The sequence below is a fragment of the Dermacentor albipictus genome, chromosome 7 (assembly GCF_038994185.2).
Source record: "Dermacentor albipictus isolate Rhodes 1998 colony chromosome 7, USDA_Dalb.pri_finalv2, whole genome shotgun sequence".
NCBI lineage: Eukaryota > Metazoa > Arthropoda > Arachnida > Ixodida > Ixodidae > Dermacentor > Dermacentor albipictus.
Window position 1 is genome coordinate 3,004,992 of NC_091827.1, and position 20,140 is coordinate 3,025,131.

A 20,140-nucleotide genomic window follows, 5' to 3' on the forward strand; every position below is an offset into this window, starting at 1 on the left:
GCCCTTTGTGCCAAGGCGGACCCAACCATGTCTGAGGACGATAAGGTTAATCACGTTCTCAAAGGCATTGCTGACGACGCCTTCAATTTACGGGTGTTTAAGAACGTCACCAGCATCGATTCGATCCTCAAGGAGTGCCGCCGTCTTGAGCATGCTAAAAGCCGCCGGGTATCCCAGCACATCACGCGACTTCCCAACACAGCTGCTACGTCATCCTGTTACGACCTCTTCCAGCAGGCGTCGCGATGTGACAATTGACCCGCATCATTCGTCGTGAGGTCGAAGCGGCACAACCGGCGGCCCCTTCATTCCCATCACCTGATCATTCTCCGGTGACAATCTCCTTGATCCAGGCCGTCGTCCGTCAAGAGTTGTCCAACGTCGGACTGCAATCCATTCGTTCCATACGCTCGGAAGCTCTTTCTCCCCGCACGTCCCCACCGCGCTCTTCTTACTCCTCTTACGGACAGCGCAACCCCTCCGAATGGCGAACAGTGGACGACAGGCCGATCTGTTTTAATTACCCACGCATTGGACATGTCGCTCGCCACTGCCGTAGCCGCTGGACTTCTACGATGACCTATTCTCCTGATTACCACCCTCGCCCCTCTAGCGCGTCCTTTTCCTTCGCCCCTTCTATGCCCGCTCCATCATCTGACCCTGTGACACCTCTGACACGACCCCGCTACTCCCGCTCGCCTTCTCCCTCCCGTTACCCGCCGTGGTTGCTCAGTGGCTATGGTGTTGGGCTGCTGAGCACGAGGTCGCGGGATCGAATCCCGGCCACGGCGGCCGCATTTCGATGGGGGCAAAATGCGAAAACACCCGCGTACTTAGATTTAGGTGCACGTTAAAGAACCCGAGGTGGCCAAAATTTCCGTATTCCTCCACTACGGCGTGCCTCATAATCAGAAAGTGGTTTTGGCACGTAAAACCCCAAATATTATTATTCTCCCTCCCGTCGTCAATCTCGTTCACCCCCGTCACGCCGTGCTCCTTCTCCGACCTACTCGCCGCACCCGCGACCGGAAAACTAGACAGTGCAGCTTCTGGAGGTGAAGCTGCAAAGACGACATTGGCACGAAATCCTCGCTTCACCTTGCCCACGAACAAGAATCTTTTGGACGTTCTCGTCGGCAATGTTCCTGTGTGCGCGTTGATTGACACTGGGGCGCATGTGTCCATTACGAGTGCTGCTCTTCGCCGTCGGCTCAAGAAAGTTCTGACGCCCGCCCCGAACCGATTTGTACAAGTCGCCGACGGAGGGACTGTCGCTATTGTTGGCATGTGCTCTGCCCGACTCACCATTGCTGAGAGACAAACTGTCGTTCTCTTCACCGTCATCGAGCATTGCCCTCACGACCTCATTCTCGGTCTGGATTTTCTTGCCAATCATTCGGCCCTCATTGACTGTTCGGCCGGCTCACTTCGCGTTGACTTGCTTCTTCTTGCCAACTCTATGGACCCGCCTCCAAACCGTTTGAGCTGCATGGATTTTATTCGCCTACCGCCTCAATCTGCGACACACGTCTACTTGTTGTCCTCACCAGCTGTACCTGACGGTAATTACGTGGTCGCACCAATTCCGGCAGTTACACATGGTGTTACCGTGCCGCACACTGTGCTGACAATTACTGGCAACCGCACCTGCCTTCCCCTTGTCAATTGCGCGCTAACCGCGCAAGTTCTGCCTCAGGGGATTTCATTGGCTATAATTAGCGCTTTGCAGGATGATGAGATCGAGCCATTCACAGTGGAAGATCGTCACAGCTCAGCCCATACCGTGACGTCATCGCACGGTACTGACGTCGACATTGAGAAGATGGTTTCCTCTGACCTTACACTTGTTCAAGCTGAAGCACTTTGCCGCATTCGTGACGGCTATCGCGACATTTTCGACTTTGACAACCGACCCTTAGGTCAAACGTCCGTCGTGACCCATCGCATAAACACTGGCGATGCGAACCCTATTCACCGACGTCCATATCGCGTTTCTGCGTCCGAACGAGCTGTTATCTAACAGGAAGACAAAAAGATGCTTCCAAAGGACATTATCGAGCCTTCCTGTAGTCCCTGGGCTTCTCCCGTCATCCTTGTCAAAAAGAAGGATGGAACGTGGCGTTTTTGTGTAGATTATCGCCACCTGAACAAAATCACAGAAAAGGACGTGTACCCTTTGCCACGTATTGATGACGCTCTAGACTGCTTGTACGGTGCCACCTATTTTTCTTCAATCGACTTACGGTCTGGCTACTGGCAGATATCCGTCGACGACATGGACCGAGAGAAGACTGCATTTATTACCCCTGACGGCCTTTATCAGTTCAAGGTGATGCCTTTCGGTCTCTGTAACGCGCCCGCCACCTTCGAACGAATGATGGACTCTTTGCTTCAGGGGTTCAAGTGGTCCACCTGTTTGTGCTATCTGGACGACGTCATCGTTTATTCGCCCACGTTTGACACGCATCTAGACCGTCTTTTAGCGATCCTTGACGTGTTTCGCGGGGCCGGTCTCCAGTTGAACTCGTCAAAATGGCACTTCGCTCGCCGCCAAATCACCGTCCTTGGACACCTCGTAGACGCCAGAGGCGTGCGACCTGATCCGGACAAAATTCGCGCCGTTACGAACTTTCCTGTTCCGAAGTCTACCAAGGACGTTCGTAGTTTCGTAGGGCTGGGCTCATATTTCCGACGCTTTGTGTAGGATTTTGCGACTATCGCACGTCCCCTTACGACCTCTTGAAGAAAGACGCCCCATTTTCTTGGGGACCTGACCATGCCGCATCTTTTTCGCAGCTCGCTACTCTCCTTACCGCGCCTCCAATTCTGGCCCACTTTGACCCGTCTGGCTCAACGGAAGTTCGAACTGATGCCAGTGGTCACGGCATAGGAGCAGTGTTAGCACAACGCCAGCGTGGACATGACTGCGTTATAGCCTATGCCAGCCGACTTCTATCACCCGCTTAGCGCAATTATTCAATCACAGAGCGCGAGTGCCTCGCTCTTGTGTGGGCTGTTGCGAAGTTTCGTCCATACTGGAACGGACGCCCTTTCTGTGTCATCACTGATCACCACGCGCTCTGCTGGCTATCCTCACTCAAGGAGCCCACGGGTCGACTCGCCAGCTGGGCATTACGCCTGCAAGAATATACCTTCTCCGTGGTATATAAGACGGGACGCTTGCACCAGGATGCCGATTGTTTGTCCCGCTACCGCGTCGACGAACCGGCTGATGCGGACGCCATCGCTTGCGTTTTCTCTGTCTCCCAGTTGCTTGAAACCGGCAACGAGCAACGCCGCGATCCTTCATTACGAGCCCTCATCGACCATCTGGAGTCAACGCCTGGCGACGCCTCTCCCCGGATATTTTCCCTTAAGGAGGGGACATTATACCGCCGTAATCTCGATTCACGCGGCCTTGACCTTCTGCTCGTAATCCCATCACACCTGCGTTCGACTGTCCTCCAACAACTTCACGACGCCCCCTTGGCTGGACACTTGGGCGTCTCGCGCACATACGACCGTGTACGCCGTCGATTCTTTTGGCCGGGTCTCGCCCGATCCGTGCGGCGCTACGTTTCCGCTTGTGAGCCCTGTCAGCGCCGAAAGAAGCCCTCCACATCTCCAGCTGGATGTCTCCAGCCGATCGACATGCCACCCGAACCCTTTTTCCGTGTTGGTCTAGACCTTCTTCGACCATTTCCTCTCTCGGGCTCCGGAAATAAATGGGTCGCCGTCGGTACCGATTATACTACATGGTACGCAACCACCAGAGCCCTCCCGACAAGTTGCGCTAATGACATTGCGGACTTTCTGCTCTATGACATCATTTTAGTCCACGGTGCTCCGCGCCAATTACTCACTGACCGTGGCCGCAGCTTTCTGTCGGCAGTCGTCGAGGACATCCTTCGCTCCTGCTCGACAAAGCACAACTTCAGCTCGTCCTACCACCCACAGACCAACGGCCTCACGGAACGCCTCAACCGGACCATCACCGACATCTTTTCGAAGTACGTTGCAACCGACCACCACGACTGGGATCTTCACTTACCATATGTGACGTTCGCGTATAATTAATCCCGTCACGACACCACCGGCTATTCACCATTCTATCTCCTATATGGCCGAGAACCCACGTTGCTCTTGGACACTTTGCTGCCCTCGGTCACACGTTCCGCCACTGAATACGCCCGCAACGCGATCGCACACGCCGACCACGCGCGCCAGCTCGCCCGCACCCGTCTCGAGGCCTCACAGGAGCATCAGAGACGCCTCTACGATTGCCACCATCGCGACGTGCACTTTACTCCGGGTTCTCTGGTGCTTCTCTGGTCACCCATTCGACGTGTGGGCTTTTCAGGAAAGCTGCTGTTGCGCTACACTGGCCCATACCGTGTGGTGCGACAAGTGACCGGTGTCACGTATGAAGTCATCCCCGCCGACCTGTCAGCGTCATCGTCGGCTGCAAGTGACATCGTTCACGTGGCAAGACTAAAACGATACCAGACACCTTTCGCCGCGGATGTGTAGATTAAGCACCGGGACAGTGCTTCTACCGCCGGGGGTGATGCTACGGAACAGCCGCCACAGTGAGGCTGCCCTGAGGAGAATGAAGACGACGTGGGCCCGCTTTATATGTGTGTAGTGATTTTTGAAGGAGAGGAAGAGAGAAGTGCAGTGCCGTAACTGTCTCTCAGAGGAGGACACCTCAACAGCACTGCACAGGGAAAGGGGAGTGGGGAGAAAAAGATAAGGGAGAGAAGGATAGGAGGGCGGAAGAAAAATAAGAAGAAGGTTGAAGAAGCAATGCGGGGCTTACAGCCGCGCTCTCAGCTGCGTGTCAGAACAAAAGTCAAGTAGGGCAGGAAGCACTTTCTTGAGAATGGAAGGTTGGGCTGCCGGAAGGAGAAGTGCTCCCTCCGAGTCACAGGGCAGTCCCACACGACGGTATGATGCAAAGAGCGCAGTGCGCTCAACATCGAAGGCCGGGCAGCGCAGCAGAAGGTGCTCAAGCGTCTCCTCGCCGCAATCCAAGCACGCGGGGCTGCCTCTTCCGTCCAGTCTATGCATTCTGGCGGCCGTGTTGTAGCAGCCGATGCGCAGCCGAAGGAGAAACGAGCGGTCCCAGCGGGAGAGACCCGCGCGGGGCAGGAGGCGAGGGGGCGTACCTGCAGCAGCAGAAGCTTGATGTGGGTGAGTTGGTTATGCATACTCTATGAAAAGAGCGCTACGAAGACGCGGACGAAAGAACATGTACTACAGACAAGGCGCTACTTCCAACTAAATGTTTTTTGAAGAAACAGAACTTTAAATAGATGCAACCAAGAATGTTCCATCGTGACATCACGACCTCCCTATCTCTTCAGAAAAGCTATCTCTTTTTCGGTAAGCGTCACTGAAGGGCAACTAATGCACGTGCCTTCGGCCTGCAGCAACGCGCGGATCCGGGTGCTGCGCGCGGAGGATGCGCAGTATCGCCGTCTTGGCCACGTCGAAACGGGTGACAGCGCTGGCGAGGGGGAAGCGAGTCGAAAGAGCTTGCTTCGCGAGGGCGTCGGCCGCTTCGTTCCCGGGCAGGCCTATGTGCGCGGAGACCCATTGCAATGCCAAATCTAGCGTCGCCATTTTGGACTTCCGTTAGCTTCCCTGTAAATAAATTGTATATGGTATTGGGCTCCAGCTACACGTAACAATATAAGTATAATGTGTGTGTGTCGTTTTCTTTCTGTTTTTTTTTTCCATTTAGGTCAAAGTCAAAGTGGAGTTTATTTACATCGCAAAAAATTAACGATGCGGGTAGGCCCCGGCAAACAGTGACCACAATCACTTGAGGTACGCCCGAGCCTCCCTGTACAAGGCATACAGTGAAAACACACAGTGTAAATGACATGGTATTGTTCTGGCTATTTAACAAGGGCAAAAGCATACCGTATATATATATATATATATATATATATATAACATAAAAAATGAAGATCAACAATAAAGATGCCATCACCGCTCACTGGTGAAGGCCAGTGTGAAGTCAAGCACCGTAACCGTTACGTGGATTGTGTGCAGGGGATCGTGAACAGAATCCCCTTGACATGCGGCGCATGCAACGTAGGTCAGACAGGCAGGTCTCTGAACGATCGTCTGGGCGAGCATGGGAATAACGTTAAGAATGGAAAAGAAGGTTTCTTAGCCCTGCATTGCATGCGAGTGTGCCTCTCTGTTTGGAGAAACAAAAGTAGTCTTCACACACAGGGACGACGTAAGATGCATCATTGTCGAATCGGCTAGCATGGCACGTGAAGTATGCCCATGCATAAGTAAGCCACCACTGTCCTTGTCACGAAGCGAGTTGACATTCCTACACAATGGCAGCGCGACCAGTGAGCGGGGATGGCACCTTTATTTTTTATGTTTATATTTCGCTTTCCCTCTTTTTTTTTTTTTGCTATACAACACCTTCTATCAGACAATAAGATTTCCGTTGGCAGTAAGCGCTTGTCCTCGTTTTTCACCCGTCCCGCTGCACAACACATTCTCGGCTGTTGTTCAGACAAGTCAGCCCTGTGCCTCCCATTTTTCATTCTGGAGGAAGTTTGCTTAGAGAGACAGGCAGCTCGTGTAAAAACACATGTACCCGCTGACAAATTGCTTTAAATTTAGGAACTGTTCAGAACTTAGCGATATATAGAAATTTATCGCATTTTCTTCTTTGTACTTGTACTCTAATGTGTCGTTTGACTGCAGTTCAATTACTTCTAATTCAAAGGAACATGGCAGTTTATCGACATCTAAGCTAAATGAATTTGTTGAAACTTGAAGTTCCTCCTTCATGACATCAAGGTCAGATAATCGCTGGCAGAAGTGCGTGTGTAGGTTGCCGAAAATTTTTGTCGTCTATATAGGCAATAAAATGCCGCACTTCTGAACAGCAGCAGAAATGCGACTATTTCAATTTTGCACCTGCTTCTAAAGAAACTGCAGTTTTGTGCTGAAGACATTTATGTCCACGTGCAGGTCTCAAATGAGGTGTGTCTCTATATACAACTTCACATTGAATTTATTCGATGTGAAGCCAGTTCTAGGGAAGGGCCCGCTGGACGGGCCCGCTGGAAAAAGCCAGTTGGAAGGAAGGGCCCACTGTACAGGTGTGGCTCATTTGTTTCTTCCTCAAGGTTAAAAAAAGACCCAGTACTTATATCCGCAGCTCAGCCATGCAACTTCCGTTTGATGCGACGAACTCAGATTCCTTCGCGTTTAGAAATTTGCGGTACTTAGCCAATGCTAGCTCATAACATTGGCAACGTAAACAACAACAGGTTTCAAAATACAGGGCAAGGCCGCTTGTTTCCTACGGAGCTCGTGAACCACGCAGCGCAAGAACGTTGGCTTCGAGAATCGGCAATTTTAGAAGCCGAGTGTTTTTTATTTGGCCTTCTTAGAGCGCAGCGCTTAGGCGCCCGTGGCTCGAGCGTCGGCGTCCCTCGGCGTAACCGCACGAATGCGCTCGTCGTCGTCTTCCACATCCGCAGCAAGCTTTAGTCCACATGCAGGATGCACGGTAAGCAGAGGACATTTCTTAAACAAATGGAAAATGGGTACACCTTGTAGTGGGGGCAAACAAGCCCTGCCAGAATTGACGGAGTGTGGGGGATACATGTACGGAGCTAGAAAAAGCAAATATTTCTGCATCATGTAGGCTGGAGAAGGGAACTTTGTGCTATACGTGTACCGCTAATTTCACGCTGTCGTTTCGTGCGGCAAGAACTGGCAAAAGCTGTCTGGGCCCAGCTCGCTTAAAACTCGAGAAGGCACGCGTTGGCCGGGGCCGGTAAGAGCCTCTCCTCGCGCGAAGGTCGCGCGAGGCTTCCGATGGATCGGTGCTGCCTCGGACGAGGTGGCATCGTGGCGCGGCCTTCTGACTGCAGCGAGGCCAGCTCACAGAAAGAAGGTCTCGCGTAACCAATCCCCACTCGCAGGCGCAGCGGAGGCTGCATTGCGTCATCGGACGGACCACCGCTGGCCGGTCGGGAGTCCTGCGCGGGCCGTAGTCTGGAGGCCCTTACTCTGACAGATGCTGTTTACAGAACCGCGATATCTGTTTTCGATGCAGAGTTACGCATCTGTAAACTTCCTGCTTTAATGTTCTTGATGCTTGACAGCTTTTGGAAAATTCGTAAAACATTCCCGACGATTAAAACCTTGTTTCCTAAAGTCACTACAACTTTCTCTTTCAAATGCAACAAATTTCATTCATATCGGTCCAGCGGCTGTCTCATAAAAGTATTTGTGTGTTTCAAATGTATTCGCAAGGAAAATCTAATTGTCCTCGAGCTGAAGGGCCACTTCTGATGTTGCACTGTGCAATGCTAAACGTGCCATACCTACAAACCTAAATATTTATGCTTTGCAAAAAATTACGTGCGCTCATTTTAATTCAACTGACTTAAACCCTAATTTATGACCGTCGCTTTAATTCCAACTCTACGCTATGCCGTAAAGCACTGGCATGCAGTGTCCTCGGCGAAGCGTCTGTCGCGAAAAGAAGCCTTGCGTTGTAATACTCGGGGACCATGAATTTATTAGCTGTACCAAGTGAAATGTTTTTGGGTTTATTTCACAAATATTTCTTTTTTTTTCTTCGACTGCGGTCAAATGCTTTCGTGGTGCCTGCAATTCACTGCGCGGGCCAGTGAGGCTACAGCTGGCTCTCTATGTAGGCTCGCATCTTCTTCACTGGCTTGACGAACACTTCCATCACCCCTATTTCGTTGGTGGTCGCCCTGCAGGAGAGAGCAAGCGAAAGAGCCTTTCAAACAAGAACCCCAGGGCACTTGGAGGTCGCTATACAAGACGCTATGCAAGCTTTGGCCCAAAAGATGGTGCAGCATACGTTTAAAGAAATCATTTCACACTTTCAGATACATCAATGCCTTCAAAAATGCCCTGCTCTATGCACAATGTACTGGTTCACCCATTCAGTACGAGCGCGACAACTGGACTGGTCGGTGGAGACGTTGTACGCCACGCGACCCCGCGCTGCCCGGCGCTTCGGCGGCGGCGCGTCCCGTTGAAGCCTGTGCCGTCGCTGCCGGATAAAAAAAATCGCTGTTCCGCCCCAAAAAGCGAAGCACAGCGTGCGATAGCAAATTACTAGATAGCGGTACGAAGCAACGACAGTAGTTTTATCGGCCGCATGCATAAGCTTATAAACATTTGCTTACTAACTAGATTAACGATGACAGGATGTGTAAGCGTGACTCAACGAGGACGTATAGAAAGAAACAGAGAAAGCGCTGTCTTTGCGTGTCTCCTCCTTTCTACGTCCTTGTTCTGTCGCGCTTGCCCATTCTATAATGGATTTAAACCAACTAGCCCGTCAACGTGTTTTAACTAAATTAACCAGCACGCATCTCGCTCGATGACAGCGGAAACTGTCTTTGGAAACGCTGGATTGTCGCGCACGAGCCGCCGGTCTGTCAGCACCGGCCCAACGTTGCCTTGCGGTGCTTTTCTTAACGCTTGCGGTGTGGCGGCTCTTTGAAACGCAGTTGGGATGTGGCGGTTCCTCTTTTGTTCTCGCAATGCTGGCGGCATTAGCCCCCTCCGAAGAAGCATCGTCCCGATGCGTAGAAAAGGCCTATAGAGAGGCCAACTGCTTTAAAACGACAGTGGTCAGAGGATGGCCGGTGCTAGGCTTGATCGCACGTGCAAATTCTGTTAGTCAATGCATTTCATGGTAAGGCTTCATTCGTACTACGTTTACGACCTCCGAACGAGTCCTGCGTCGTGTATGGAGCAGACTAAGCCTTCAGGAGTTACCTCCTATTTTAAGGGACTTAGCTGGCGAAGTATACTCTGTAGGGGCCAAAGTAACGGCGCAGTAACTTCTCCGAAAGACCGCGGGCGTACGTATAGACGTCCAAACCCACACTTTGTCTCCGGGGTTGTACTGTACCTCTCTTCGCCCTAGGTTGTACCGGTTTGCGTCGACGTATTGCTGTTATACGATACGGTGCCTTGCCAACTGCCGTGCTTCTTCTGCCCTTTCTATGTAGTCACTAACGTTTGGGTCGTCTTCGCTGCTGTTGTTTACAGGTGACATCGCGTCTAGTGTCGCTGTTACTGTCCGACAGTAAACAAGTTCAAATGGCGTGAAATATGTCGTCTCTTGTACTGCAGTATTATACGCAAAGGTAGCATATGGTAGAATACTGCCCCATGTCCGATGCTCGATGTCCACATACATTGAGATCATGTCAGCGAGCGTCCTACTGAGCCGTTCAGTCAGGCCGTTGGTTTGCGGATGGTACGCTGTGGTTTTTCTATGAGCAGTATGTGTTAGTTTCATAATAGACTGCACCAAACGGGCCACAAAAGCTGTTCCTTTGTCTGTTATGAGTACCCTAGGTGCGCCATGTCGTAACACTATGTGTGTGACAAAAAACTGAGCCACTTCAATGGCAGTTCCTTTGGTAAGAGATGTCTCAGCATACCGAGTCAGATAATCGGTTGCTACCACAATCCACCGCTTTCCTGAGATTGATACGGGAAATGGCCCAAGTAAATCCACTCCTATTTGTTCATAGGGTGCTGCTGGTGACTATCGGTTGCAGAAAACCTGCTGGTTTGAGTGGCGGTGTTTTGCGTCTTTGACAATCTCGGCACGATTTGACTGAATTCATCAAATTGGGCCAGTAATATTTCTGGCGGATTCTCGCCAGAGTCCTATTAACGCCTAAGTGGCCAGCTGCATGATCATCATGGCAAGCTTCTAGATCTCAGCTCGCAGCGATGATGGTACGAGAAGTAGAAACGTCTCACCACTGTGCTCGAAGTTTCGTTTGTAGAGGACGTTGTTCCGGAGGACATACGAACACAATCCGCGGCCGAAAACTCGAGGCACTTTCACTTGTCGACCCTCCAGGTACTCGATGAGCAGGAGTAATTCCGGATCAGTACGCTGGGGATGAGCCATTTCTGTCGTATTCACAGCCCCAAGAAATAGGAAATCTTGCTCGTATTCAGGTGACGTAGCTTCGATTAGTACGCGTGATAAGCAATCAGCATCATTGTGCTTGAGACCGGACTTGTAAACGACCGTGATGTCATACTCCTGTAGACGCAAACTCCATCTAGCGAGTCTTCCAGAAGGGTCCTTAAGGTTCGCCAGCCAGCACAATGAATGATATGGTCGCTGATGGCTCGAAACGGTCTGCCATATAAGTATGGCCGGAACTTACTGATGGACCATATAACCGCCAGGCATCCCTTTTCTGTACCTGAGTAAGTTGTCTCAGGTTTCGATAAGGTACGGCTTGCGTACGCAATAATTTTTTTTTCTCCATTCTGCCACTGAATAGGTATGGCACCGAGACCAACGTTACTCGCGTCGGTGTGGATGTCCGTTTCGGCATTTTTATCAAAATGGGCAAGTATAGGAGGACTCTGCAAACGCCGGCGTAGCTCAGAGAAGGCGTCTTGTTCTTTCTCCCACACACAAGGGACATCTTCTTTTGTCAGTCGCGTGAGTGGCTCGGCAATTTTAGAAAAAAATTCTGCGAAACGCCTGTAGTAGGCACACAGTCCCAGGAAACGTCTAATAGCTTTTTACGTCTAATAGCTTTTTTTGTCTCTTGGCTTCGGAACCATTTCTACTGCAGTGATCTTCTCAGGATCGGGGCGGACGCCTTCAGCACTGACAATGTGTCCGAGAAAGCGGAGCTCGCGAAAGCCGAGGTGGCATTTTTCGGGTTTTATGGTCAATCACGCCGTATGAATAACATCCAGAACTGCTCACAGTCACTGCACGTGCTGCTCGAATGTACTGGAGAAGACCACCACATCATCAAGGTAGACGAGGCACGACTGCCATTTCAGTTCAGAGAGAAGTGTCCATCATCCACTGGAATGTGGCGGGTGCAGAACACAGACCAAATGGAAGCACCTTAAACTCGCATAGACCATTCGGTGTCACAAAGGCCGTTTTTTCGCGACCTCGCTTGTCCACTCCTATCTGCCAGTACCCGCTTTTGAGATCCAAAGAAGAGAAGAAGTAAGCATTGCGTAGTTTGTCCAAGGTGTCGTCGATGCGTGGGAGTGGATGAACATCTCGCTTCGTGACGAGGTTGAGTTTCCTGTATTCAACACAAAATCGTAGAGTGTTATCCTTCTTTTTGACCAGGACTACCGGAGATGCCCACGGGCTATTAGATGGCTGTATTACATCGTCTTTGAACATTTCGTGTACTTGACTTCTTATCGCTTCTCTTTCTTTTGGAGCCACTCGGTACGGGTGTTGGCGCACTGGTCTTGCAGATTCTTCGACCACAATGCGGTGTTTTGCGACGGGAGTACGACGGACTTTCGATGAAGTCGAAAAGCATTCAGCAAACTCTGTGACCAAGCTCACAATCTTATCTCTTTGTGGTGATGACAGCTCTCGGTCAATGTCGATGGAGGTAAGGACACTGTCTAAAATGACAGAAGCTGGTGATGCTGCATCGAGGGTTCACACATCCGCAAGTTGTGCATTGTCATGAAGAGACGCTATGGCTGTTCCCTTCGCCACGTGTTGTGCCTCATTGCCAAAGTTAGTCAAGAAGACATCCGCGCATCCGTTACGCAGGTGAACTAGGCCTCTTGCCACGCATATTTGCTTTTCCAGTAGCAGCCCGATATTTCCGTCTGCAAGTCCCTCACAGTCACGAAATACGTCGCTCCTTACAACGACAGTCACACTGCACCGTGCTGGCACCGTCACGTGTTCGTCCACAATACGGAAAGAGGAAATATGTGGCTGCTCTGTATCAGAAGTTGTAACGGCATTTTCTGTAGAAAACAGCACACGTGATTCTTGCAAGTCGATAATTGCGCCATTCGTTTGCAAAAAGTCCATGCCCAGTATCAGCTCACGGGAACACTCAGGGAGAACGATAAAGCTGCTGACGTATGTAAAGCCTCTAATTCCGATTCTCGCTGTGCAGATTCCTACGGGGTCGACTAAGTGTCCCCCCGCTGTGCGTATAGGAGATCCAGTCCAATGGGTCAATACCTGTTTCAATTTTCTGGCGAGTACACTGCGGATAACTGATTAGTCCGCACCAGTGTCTATCAACGCAGTCACTTCGAAATCGTCGATGATGACGCGCAACTCAGAAGTAACGGCGTCATCACTGCACTTGTTCGTCGTTTCGTCACTGCCGTCGTCTTGTCGGATTGGCGATGGAGGGCATTCGGTGTTCCGGGCGTCAGCGGCCTTGCCTCCACAGGTCGCTGGCTGTAGTTTTCCCGTCGCGGACTTTGTGAGCGACGGTTCGGTGAAATGGAAGAGGGACGCGGACTGGGCGACCAATAACGCATAGGCGCTGCCGATCGAGGTTCATGTTGCTGGGTATTCCGAATAGTTTGGCGTTTAGACAAAAATGCTTCAATTTCATCAGGGCGTTCACCGTTTCGAGGGCAAGGCGCATTCACAGAGAAGCCACGCAGTCCTACCCGGCGATACTGGCATTCCCGGTATAGGTGACCAGCCTCTCCACAGTGGTAGCGGAGGGGACGCCGGTCTGCAGTGCGCCATACATCGCTTTTACGTGGTCTTCCTTCTGCCATGGGCGGTATATTGCGAGGTAGTACCTGGGGTATTGTGGCCGTTCATCCAAAGTCGGTGCGTCCTATATATGTCTTGATGTAAAACTTTGGCGTATACGATATCCGCGGCTGACGCTCTGGTTGTGCGCGGGGCCGTACCTGAGGCTCTGGCTGACAAATTACTTGCCGGACTTCTTCGCGTATGACATCGGCAAGTGAGGACACTGGAGGAGGGCTTTGAGCCAGCTGCAGTTTCTGCAGCTCTTCCCTTACGGCGGACCTCACCATTTCGCGTAGGATGTCCATGTTGTTGGGGAGGGCTCCTGACCCAACGTCAAATGATGCGAGGCTTACATCTCTGTTGTACTGCATCGCACGCTGCTGCAGCGTCTTCTCCATCGTCGTCGCCTCTGCTCGAAATACGGCTACAGTGCGGGGCGGATTACCAACCAGGCCGGCAAAAAGCTCCTGTTTCACACAGCGCATTAGGTGCCGCAATTTCTTGTCCTCAGCCATGTTTGGATCGGCTCATCGGAAGAGGTGGGTCATGTCCTCAATGTACATGGTCACACTTTCGTTGTTCCGCTGGTTCCTCGCCTGAAGAGTGGCTTCTGCCCTCTCTCTGCGGTCCGTGCTCAGCTACGTAGCAAACAGCTCTCGTCGGAAGTCGTTCCACGATGATGATGATGCTTTATAGTTTTGAAACCACGTGCGCGCATATTCCTCCAGCACGAAGTACACATACCGGAGTTTCTTTGTTTCGTCGCAACCGTTACATCTGGCGACCCGCTCGAAGTTTTCGAGCCAGTCCGCGGCATCCTCGAATGTGTCTCCGTGGAAGGATTCTGACGTCCGGGGTGAATCAACGACGACGTGAGGAGGGATTACTTGAGTAGCCATCGCACTGGTACCTAGCCTGACTGCCGCCGCTGACCTTGGTGAATCGGCGAGAGGACCAAACTCGGGGGCCTCACCTCGTATGCGGCGGCTCGTGCGTTGGTGGACAGGCGTTAATTCCGTTGGCTCCAAACTTCGGGGATCCGGGCTAGGCCCCTGTGTCGTTTTCGCTTTGTTTTTACGCGCTTTTCTGTGTGTCTTCTTTTTTGGCCTGGGCTTTAATTTATTTTTCCACACCTGGCTCTGTGATACCCGACGTGGTTGGTTAGTGGCTATGGTGTTGGGCTGCTGAGCACGAGGTCGCGGGATCGTATAGCGGCTACGGCGGTCGCATTTCGATAGGGGGCAAGATGCGAAAAAAACACTCGTGTACTTAGGTTTAGGTGCACGTTAAAGAATCCCAGGTGGTGCGAATTTCCGGAGTCCCCTGACTACGGCGTGCCTCATAATCAGATCATGGTTTTGGCACGTAAAAGCCCATAATTTATCTTTCTTTTTGCTCGGCGACTTCAGCTCGATGTCGTATCCGTAAATCAAAGTTGCATTCGCCGGTGGACGACACCTTGCAGGAATTCATCGCCGTCGCCGGCAGTTTTCCAACGAGTGCAACACTCCTTTCGTCACAACGTTTACTCCGGAATGAGCAGTTCCGGCACCATGTTGGCCAGAACCTTTTAGAGCGAGAGCTCTACTCCTCGAGTGACAACCCCCAAGTTGAATCTCGGCGCGCGTTTTACCTTCGGCCGCCGGCGCGCGAAGGTGCGTCACAGTGGCGCTCGCTCGAGCCTCGCTCGCCGTATGCTTCCGCCGCAGGGTTGCGCATAACTTTCCCAGGGCCGCTCGCACCGCTATTCGCCGAGCGCGATGACGTGGTGCAAAACGACGTCAACTGCGCGCTCCGAAGCCAACTTTACGAAAATGGCGCCGACTCGTTTCTGTCAGTCAGCGTGGCAATCAGCGGACCGTCGAGTATGCGTAGCTACGATCAGCTCCGGGTTGCAGGTACGGTATTCGAGGATATTAAGTTAATGACTTTGGTGAAGTGCTACGAAGCAGATCATTTTGACACTTGTATTGCAGTATGACGGGTTGCAGCGCACCAAACTGCGCACATCGCACGGAAGATGGGAAAGCTTTTTACATGGTGCCGTGCGGACGGACGAGACCGGACGGCTCTGAAAGGGACCATGATATGCGTGGTCCGTTCGGCTTGTTTAAACTAAAGCGGCATTTATCTCGATTAACACTCCTGTACACACTGAAATGCGTACGCCTGGCATGAGAGGTTATTCACTTGTGCAATTTTTGGCGTATATGTGCAGCGCGACACAGTCGCGGTACAAGGAAAGGACGACACGTCTGTGTCGCGCTGCACGTATACGGCAAAAATGTTGACTTACGATCTCGCCAAATTCGCTGTGTTGCTTGTACGATTGTTCTGACTGCGCGGCTCTAGAACGGTGTGTTCAGAACAGAGTAAATACTAGCCGGTACTATTTGCCCGCTGCAGCCTAGCTTTTCTCTTTTCCGTTCTTAAATTTTTTGTCGGCGTTCTGATTTTTCACCTAAAGTCGATGGATGTGCTGGTGTTCATTGTTTTGTAGTGAGCGAAAACACCGTGCGCTTCCGCCTATGAGACAGCTGCGATAGCTTCAGCATTTACCGGCCGCAATATGTTGCTTGTTCGATCAGCCTTAGTCGACGTGAGGAATGTGAAATTATTTTTGTACCTTTAATAAGCTCTGTGTCATAGTAAATTAACCTGAGTAGTATGAAGAGACAAAGAAAAATGTGCTGTCATATTACAGTCTGCAATGTGTGAATAATTACTCTGCCAATTTGTCATCGTATGTGATTAGTCCAATAAAAATAACATGTTGTTACTCTTAATAACTTGTTGCCTTTCCAGCGGCTTTGAATCCTGCCACCGAAGGCTCCAAGAACCAGCACTCCTCCCGTGCTGCCACTAGCCATTGCTCATGCATTCCCTCGTACGAAATAAATTTGATCTAGAAGCTCGTGCATCTTGAATCTTTTTCCACTTGCAGATCAGCTGTTAAGTTCGCGGTATGAATCGTAAAAGTAAGCTTTGCATAAGAAGTACGCCTGTGAACATTTGAAATGCGTTTAAATTTACGTGTGTGCACCGCATATATCGAAAACGTGCAGCTGCTGTGAACGACGTTTAATGATGATAACGGTCACTGGCATAATTGCAGGCACGATATTTCTGTTGGCGACATTAATTATTCGTCTCTTTCGGCATCCAAAATGTGCTCACATAATTATCTACCACACGTGTGTGAAGTTTTCTTTAAACACCCTTTAAAACATTTCTTGCCTTCGGCCTCCGCGAGAAAACTTCACATGCGTGCTGAAAAAAAAATTATAGGGTTTTACGTGCCAAAACCACTTTCTGATTATGAGGCACGCCGTAGTGGAGGACTCCGGAAATTTCGACCACCTGGGGTTCTTTAACGTGCACCTAAATCTAAGTACACGGGTGTTTTCGCATTTGCACCGCTTTTTGTTGCAAGGTAATGCGCGTTCGCACTTGAAAGTTTGAGCTGTTCGAGCCAGGATTTTATGTCGAGGGATCGAGGGTGTCCTATTCTTCATATGTACGTTCGTGCGTGTGTTTGTATATGTGCGTGTATTTATATATGTACACACAAACTAAAACTTTCGGGGGGTTGGCACCTCTCCGGCTACGCCAATCGTTCGAGCTTGGCCTGCATTAACACGTGTCATCTTGCTCAGCGCTTGCGTACAGTTGCCGCATGTAGCTCGCGACCAGCAGACAAAAAAATTGGAGGACGCTTAAGCTTCGCCTTCAGAAGTGGAGCGCGACAGCGTTCCCGTCGACACGCCAAGATGCGCTACGGCGCAGCGATCGCTTACGAGGCGCCCCGCATCGGACTTTGCACCCACCAATCACGCGGTGAGCGTCGAGCAACGCAGCGTTCGGCGCGGCAGCGAAACGTGCAAGCGGAACGAACCGAAGAACTCGGACGTCGTGAGCGGCGCGGACAACCGGGCGTCAATTGCTCGCTGTCTTGCGGTCCGTACTCGAGCGAGCGGCCGGGCCTCTTCGGCGCGCTGCTGAAACTTCGCCACGTTTGTGGGTCACCATGTGGGCCACCTTCATTCACATGAGGGAGCATGGCGTCGAGTGCACTTCCTGGCCGTAAACAAGAGCGGACGGTGTCAGCCCAGTTGTCTCCTGAATTGCCGTATTATATGCGAAGGTGACATAAGGGAGTACTTCATCCCACGTTTTATGTTGAACGTCAACGTACATCGGCATTATGTCCGCCAGGGTTTTATTTAGCCATTCTGTGAGATCATTACTTTGCAAATGGTATGCGGTAGTTCTGCGGTGAGTAGTTTGGCTGTACCGCAATATGGCCTGCATCAGGTCACTACAGAATGCTGTCCCCCTGTCAGTGATAATGGCCTCTGGCGCGCCGTGACGCAGGACGATATGAAAAATAAGAAATCTGGCGGCTTCTTCAGCGGTGGCTCTTGAGAGTGCGCACGTTTCTGCATAGCGCGTCAAGTAATTCGTCGCAACAATAATCCGTTTGTTCCTTGCGGTGGACGTCGGGAAAGGCCCAAGAAAGTCCAATCCAACTTGGTGGAACGGTCTTGTCGAGGGTTCAATCGGTTGCAGGAATCCGGCAGGTTTTGTTGGGGGAGCCTTGCGGCGTTGACACTCTCTGCACGTACGGACGTAGTGCTTGACTTGTTCGGCAATACGCGGCCAGTAATAATATTCTCGAATCCGCGCGAGTGTTCGTGCAGAGCCGAGGTGTCCGGATGTCGCTTCATCATGAGACGCCAGCAAAATTTCTGGACGTAACGACGATGGTACAACAAGAAGGTAGGCGTTCTTCGTAGGATCGAAGTTCTTTTTGGCTAGAACACCATTTCTTAAGCAGAATGCGGACACACGGCGCTTGAAGATTTGTGGTACGCTGTCACTTCGTCCTTCAAGGTACTCAATAATGCCACTAAGTTCAGGGTCGGCCCGCTGTTGCGTGGCAAAATCGGAGGCGGTAACCATGCCCAGAAAAGTTGAGTCGTCGTCTGTACACGGTGGTGGTTGCTCGACGGGGGCTCGGGAGAGACAGTCTGCGTCTGAATGCTTTCTTCCGTTCTTGTAGACTACGGAGATGTCGAACTCGTGCAGCCGCAAACTCCATCTTGCGAGGCGTCCGGACGGGTCCTTCAGGTTTGCTAGCCAGCACAAAGCATGGTGATCGGTAAAGACAGTAAAAGGTCGGCCGTATACATATGGGCGAAATTTTGATGTTGCCCACACTATTGCCAGACGTTCTTTTTCCGTTATGGAATAGTTTGATTCTGCCTTCGATAAAGAATGACTGGCATAGGCGATGACGGGTTCTCGTCCGTTCTATCTCTGAACAAGAACGGCACCGAGGCCGTAACTGCTGGCGTCGCTGTGGATTTCAGTTTCCCCGTTGTCGTCGAAGTGCGCCAAAATGGGTGGCGATTGGAGAGGGCGCTGGAGCTCTCGAAACAATTCCTCTTGTGGTGCATGCCATACAAACGCGACGTCCTCTTTTGTCAGGCTTGTCAGAGGCTCTGCGATCCGCGAGAAGTCTTTGTAGAAGCGTCTCTAGTAGGCGCAAAGTCCGAGAAACCTTCTGACGCTTTTCTTTTCACGGGGCTGTGGGAAGTGTCGCACAGTAGCTGTCTTCTCTGGGTCTGGTAACACGCCTGCAGTGTTGACAACGTGGCCCAGGAATTTGAGCTGGTCGTAGGCGAAGCGGCATTTTTCAGGCTTCAGCGTAAGTCCAGAAGACTTATTGATAGCATGCAGTACCACCTCTAGCCTGCTAAGGTGTTCGTCGAAGGTAGAAGCGAACACTATCGCATCATCAAGATATACCAGACAAGTCTGCCATTTCAGTCCAGCCAACACGGTGTCCATTACCCTTTGGAAGATTGCAGGGGCAGTACACAGCCCAAATGGCCTGACCTTGAACTGGTATAAGCCATCTGATGTAATTAACGCAGTCTTTTCGCAATCCCTTTCGTCAACCTCCACCTGCCAATAGCCGCTCTTTAGGTCTATAGACGAGAAGCATCTTGCATTGCAAAGGCGTCGTCAAGTCGAGGAAGCGGGTAGACGTCCTTTCGCGTGGCCTTGTTGAGTCGGCGGTAATCGACACACAATCTTAGGGTGTTGTCTCTTTTTTTTCACGAGCACGACGGGGGAAGCCAAGGAGCATTGAGAGGGTTCGATGACGTCGTCGTGCAGCATTTCTTTTATGTGTTTCCTGATTGCTTCCCGTTCTTTCATGGACAAGCGGTACGGTGACTGGTGAATAGGCCGTGTACATTCATCTGTTATTATCCGATGCTTTGTAAGCGTCGTCTGGCGAATCTTGGACGATGTAGCGAAGCAATCCTGGTAGGTATGAAGCAGTTTCTGCAGCCGTTCTTGTCTCGCTTGCGGCAGAGCAGGGTTTATATCGAATGAAATGTCAGGAGGTCGAGGTGCGAGTTCGTTTTCGAGCGTGAGGGTGTTGCCTATGTCGGGAATAGTCTCGAAGAGCGCCACCGTGGTACCTTTAGTAAGATGACGATATTCTGAGCAGAAATTCGTTATCAGTATATTGGCTGTTCCTTCGAC

The 20,140-nt window shown here is 51.2% G+C and overlaps 2 protein-coding genes across 4 annotated transcripts in view; one reads left to right on the forward strand and one right to left on the reverse strand.

The window, feature by feature from the left end:
* GEFmeso (Guanine nucleotide exchange factor in mesoderm) overlaps positions 1–20,140 on the forward strand; it is a 380,310-nt gene that overhangs the window by 76,608 nt on the left and 283,562 nt on the right. The window lies entirely within an intron of this gene.
* The window catches only part of LOC139047660 (uncharacterized), a 35,608-nt gene continuing 20,203 nt past the window's right edge, over positions 4,736–20,140 (reverse strand). For 2 of the 3 annotated variants that reach the window (XM_070521535.1, XM_070521534.1), the window contains one exon: positions 8,547–8,774. In XM_070521535.1, coding sequence (XP_070377636.1) covers positions 8,643–8,774 — 132 coding nt within the window. In that variant the 3' untranslated portion in view covers positions 8,547–8,642. Of the gene's footprint in view, positions 5,169–8,546; positions 8,775–20,140 lie in introns of those variants that run through there. The other variant, XM_070521533.1, reaches the window with a different exon arrangement.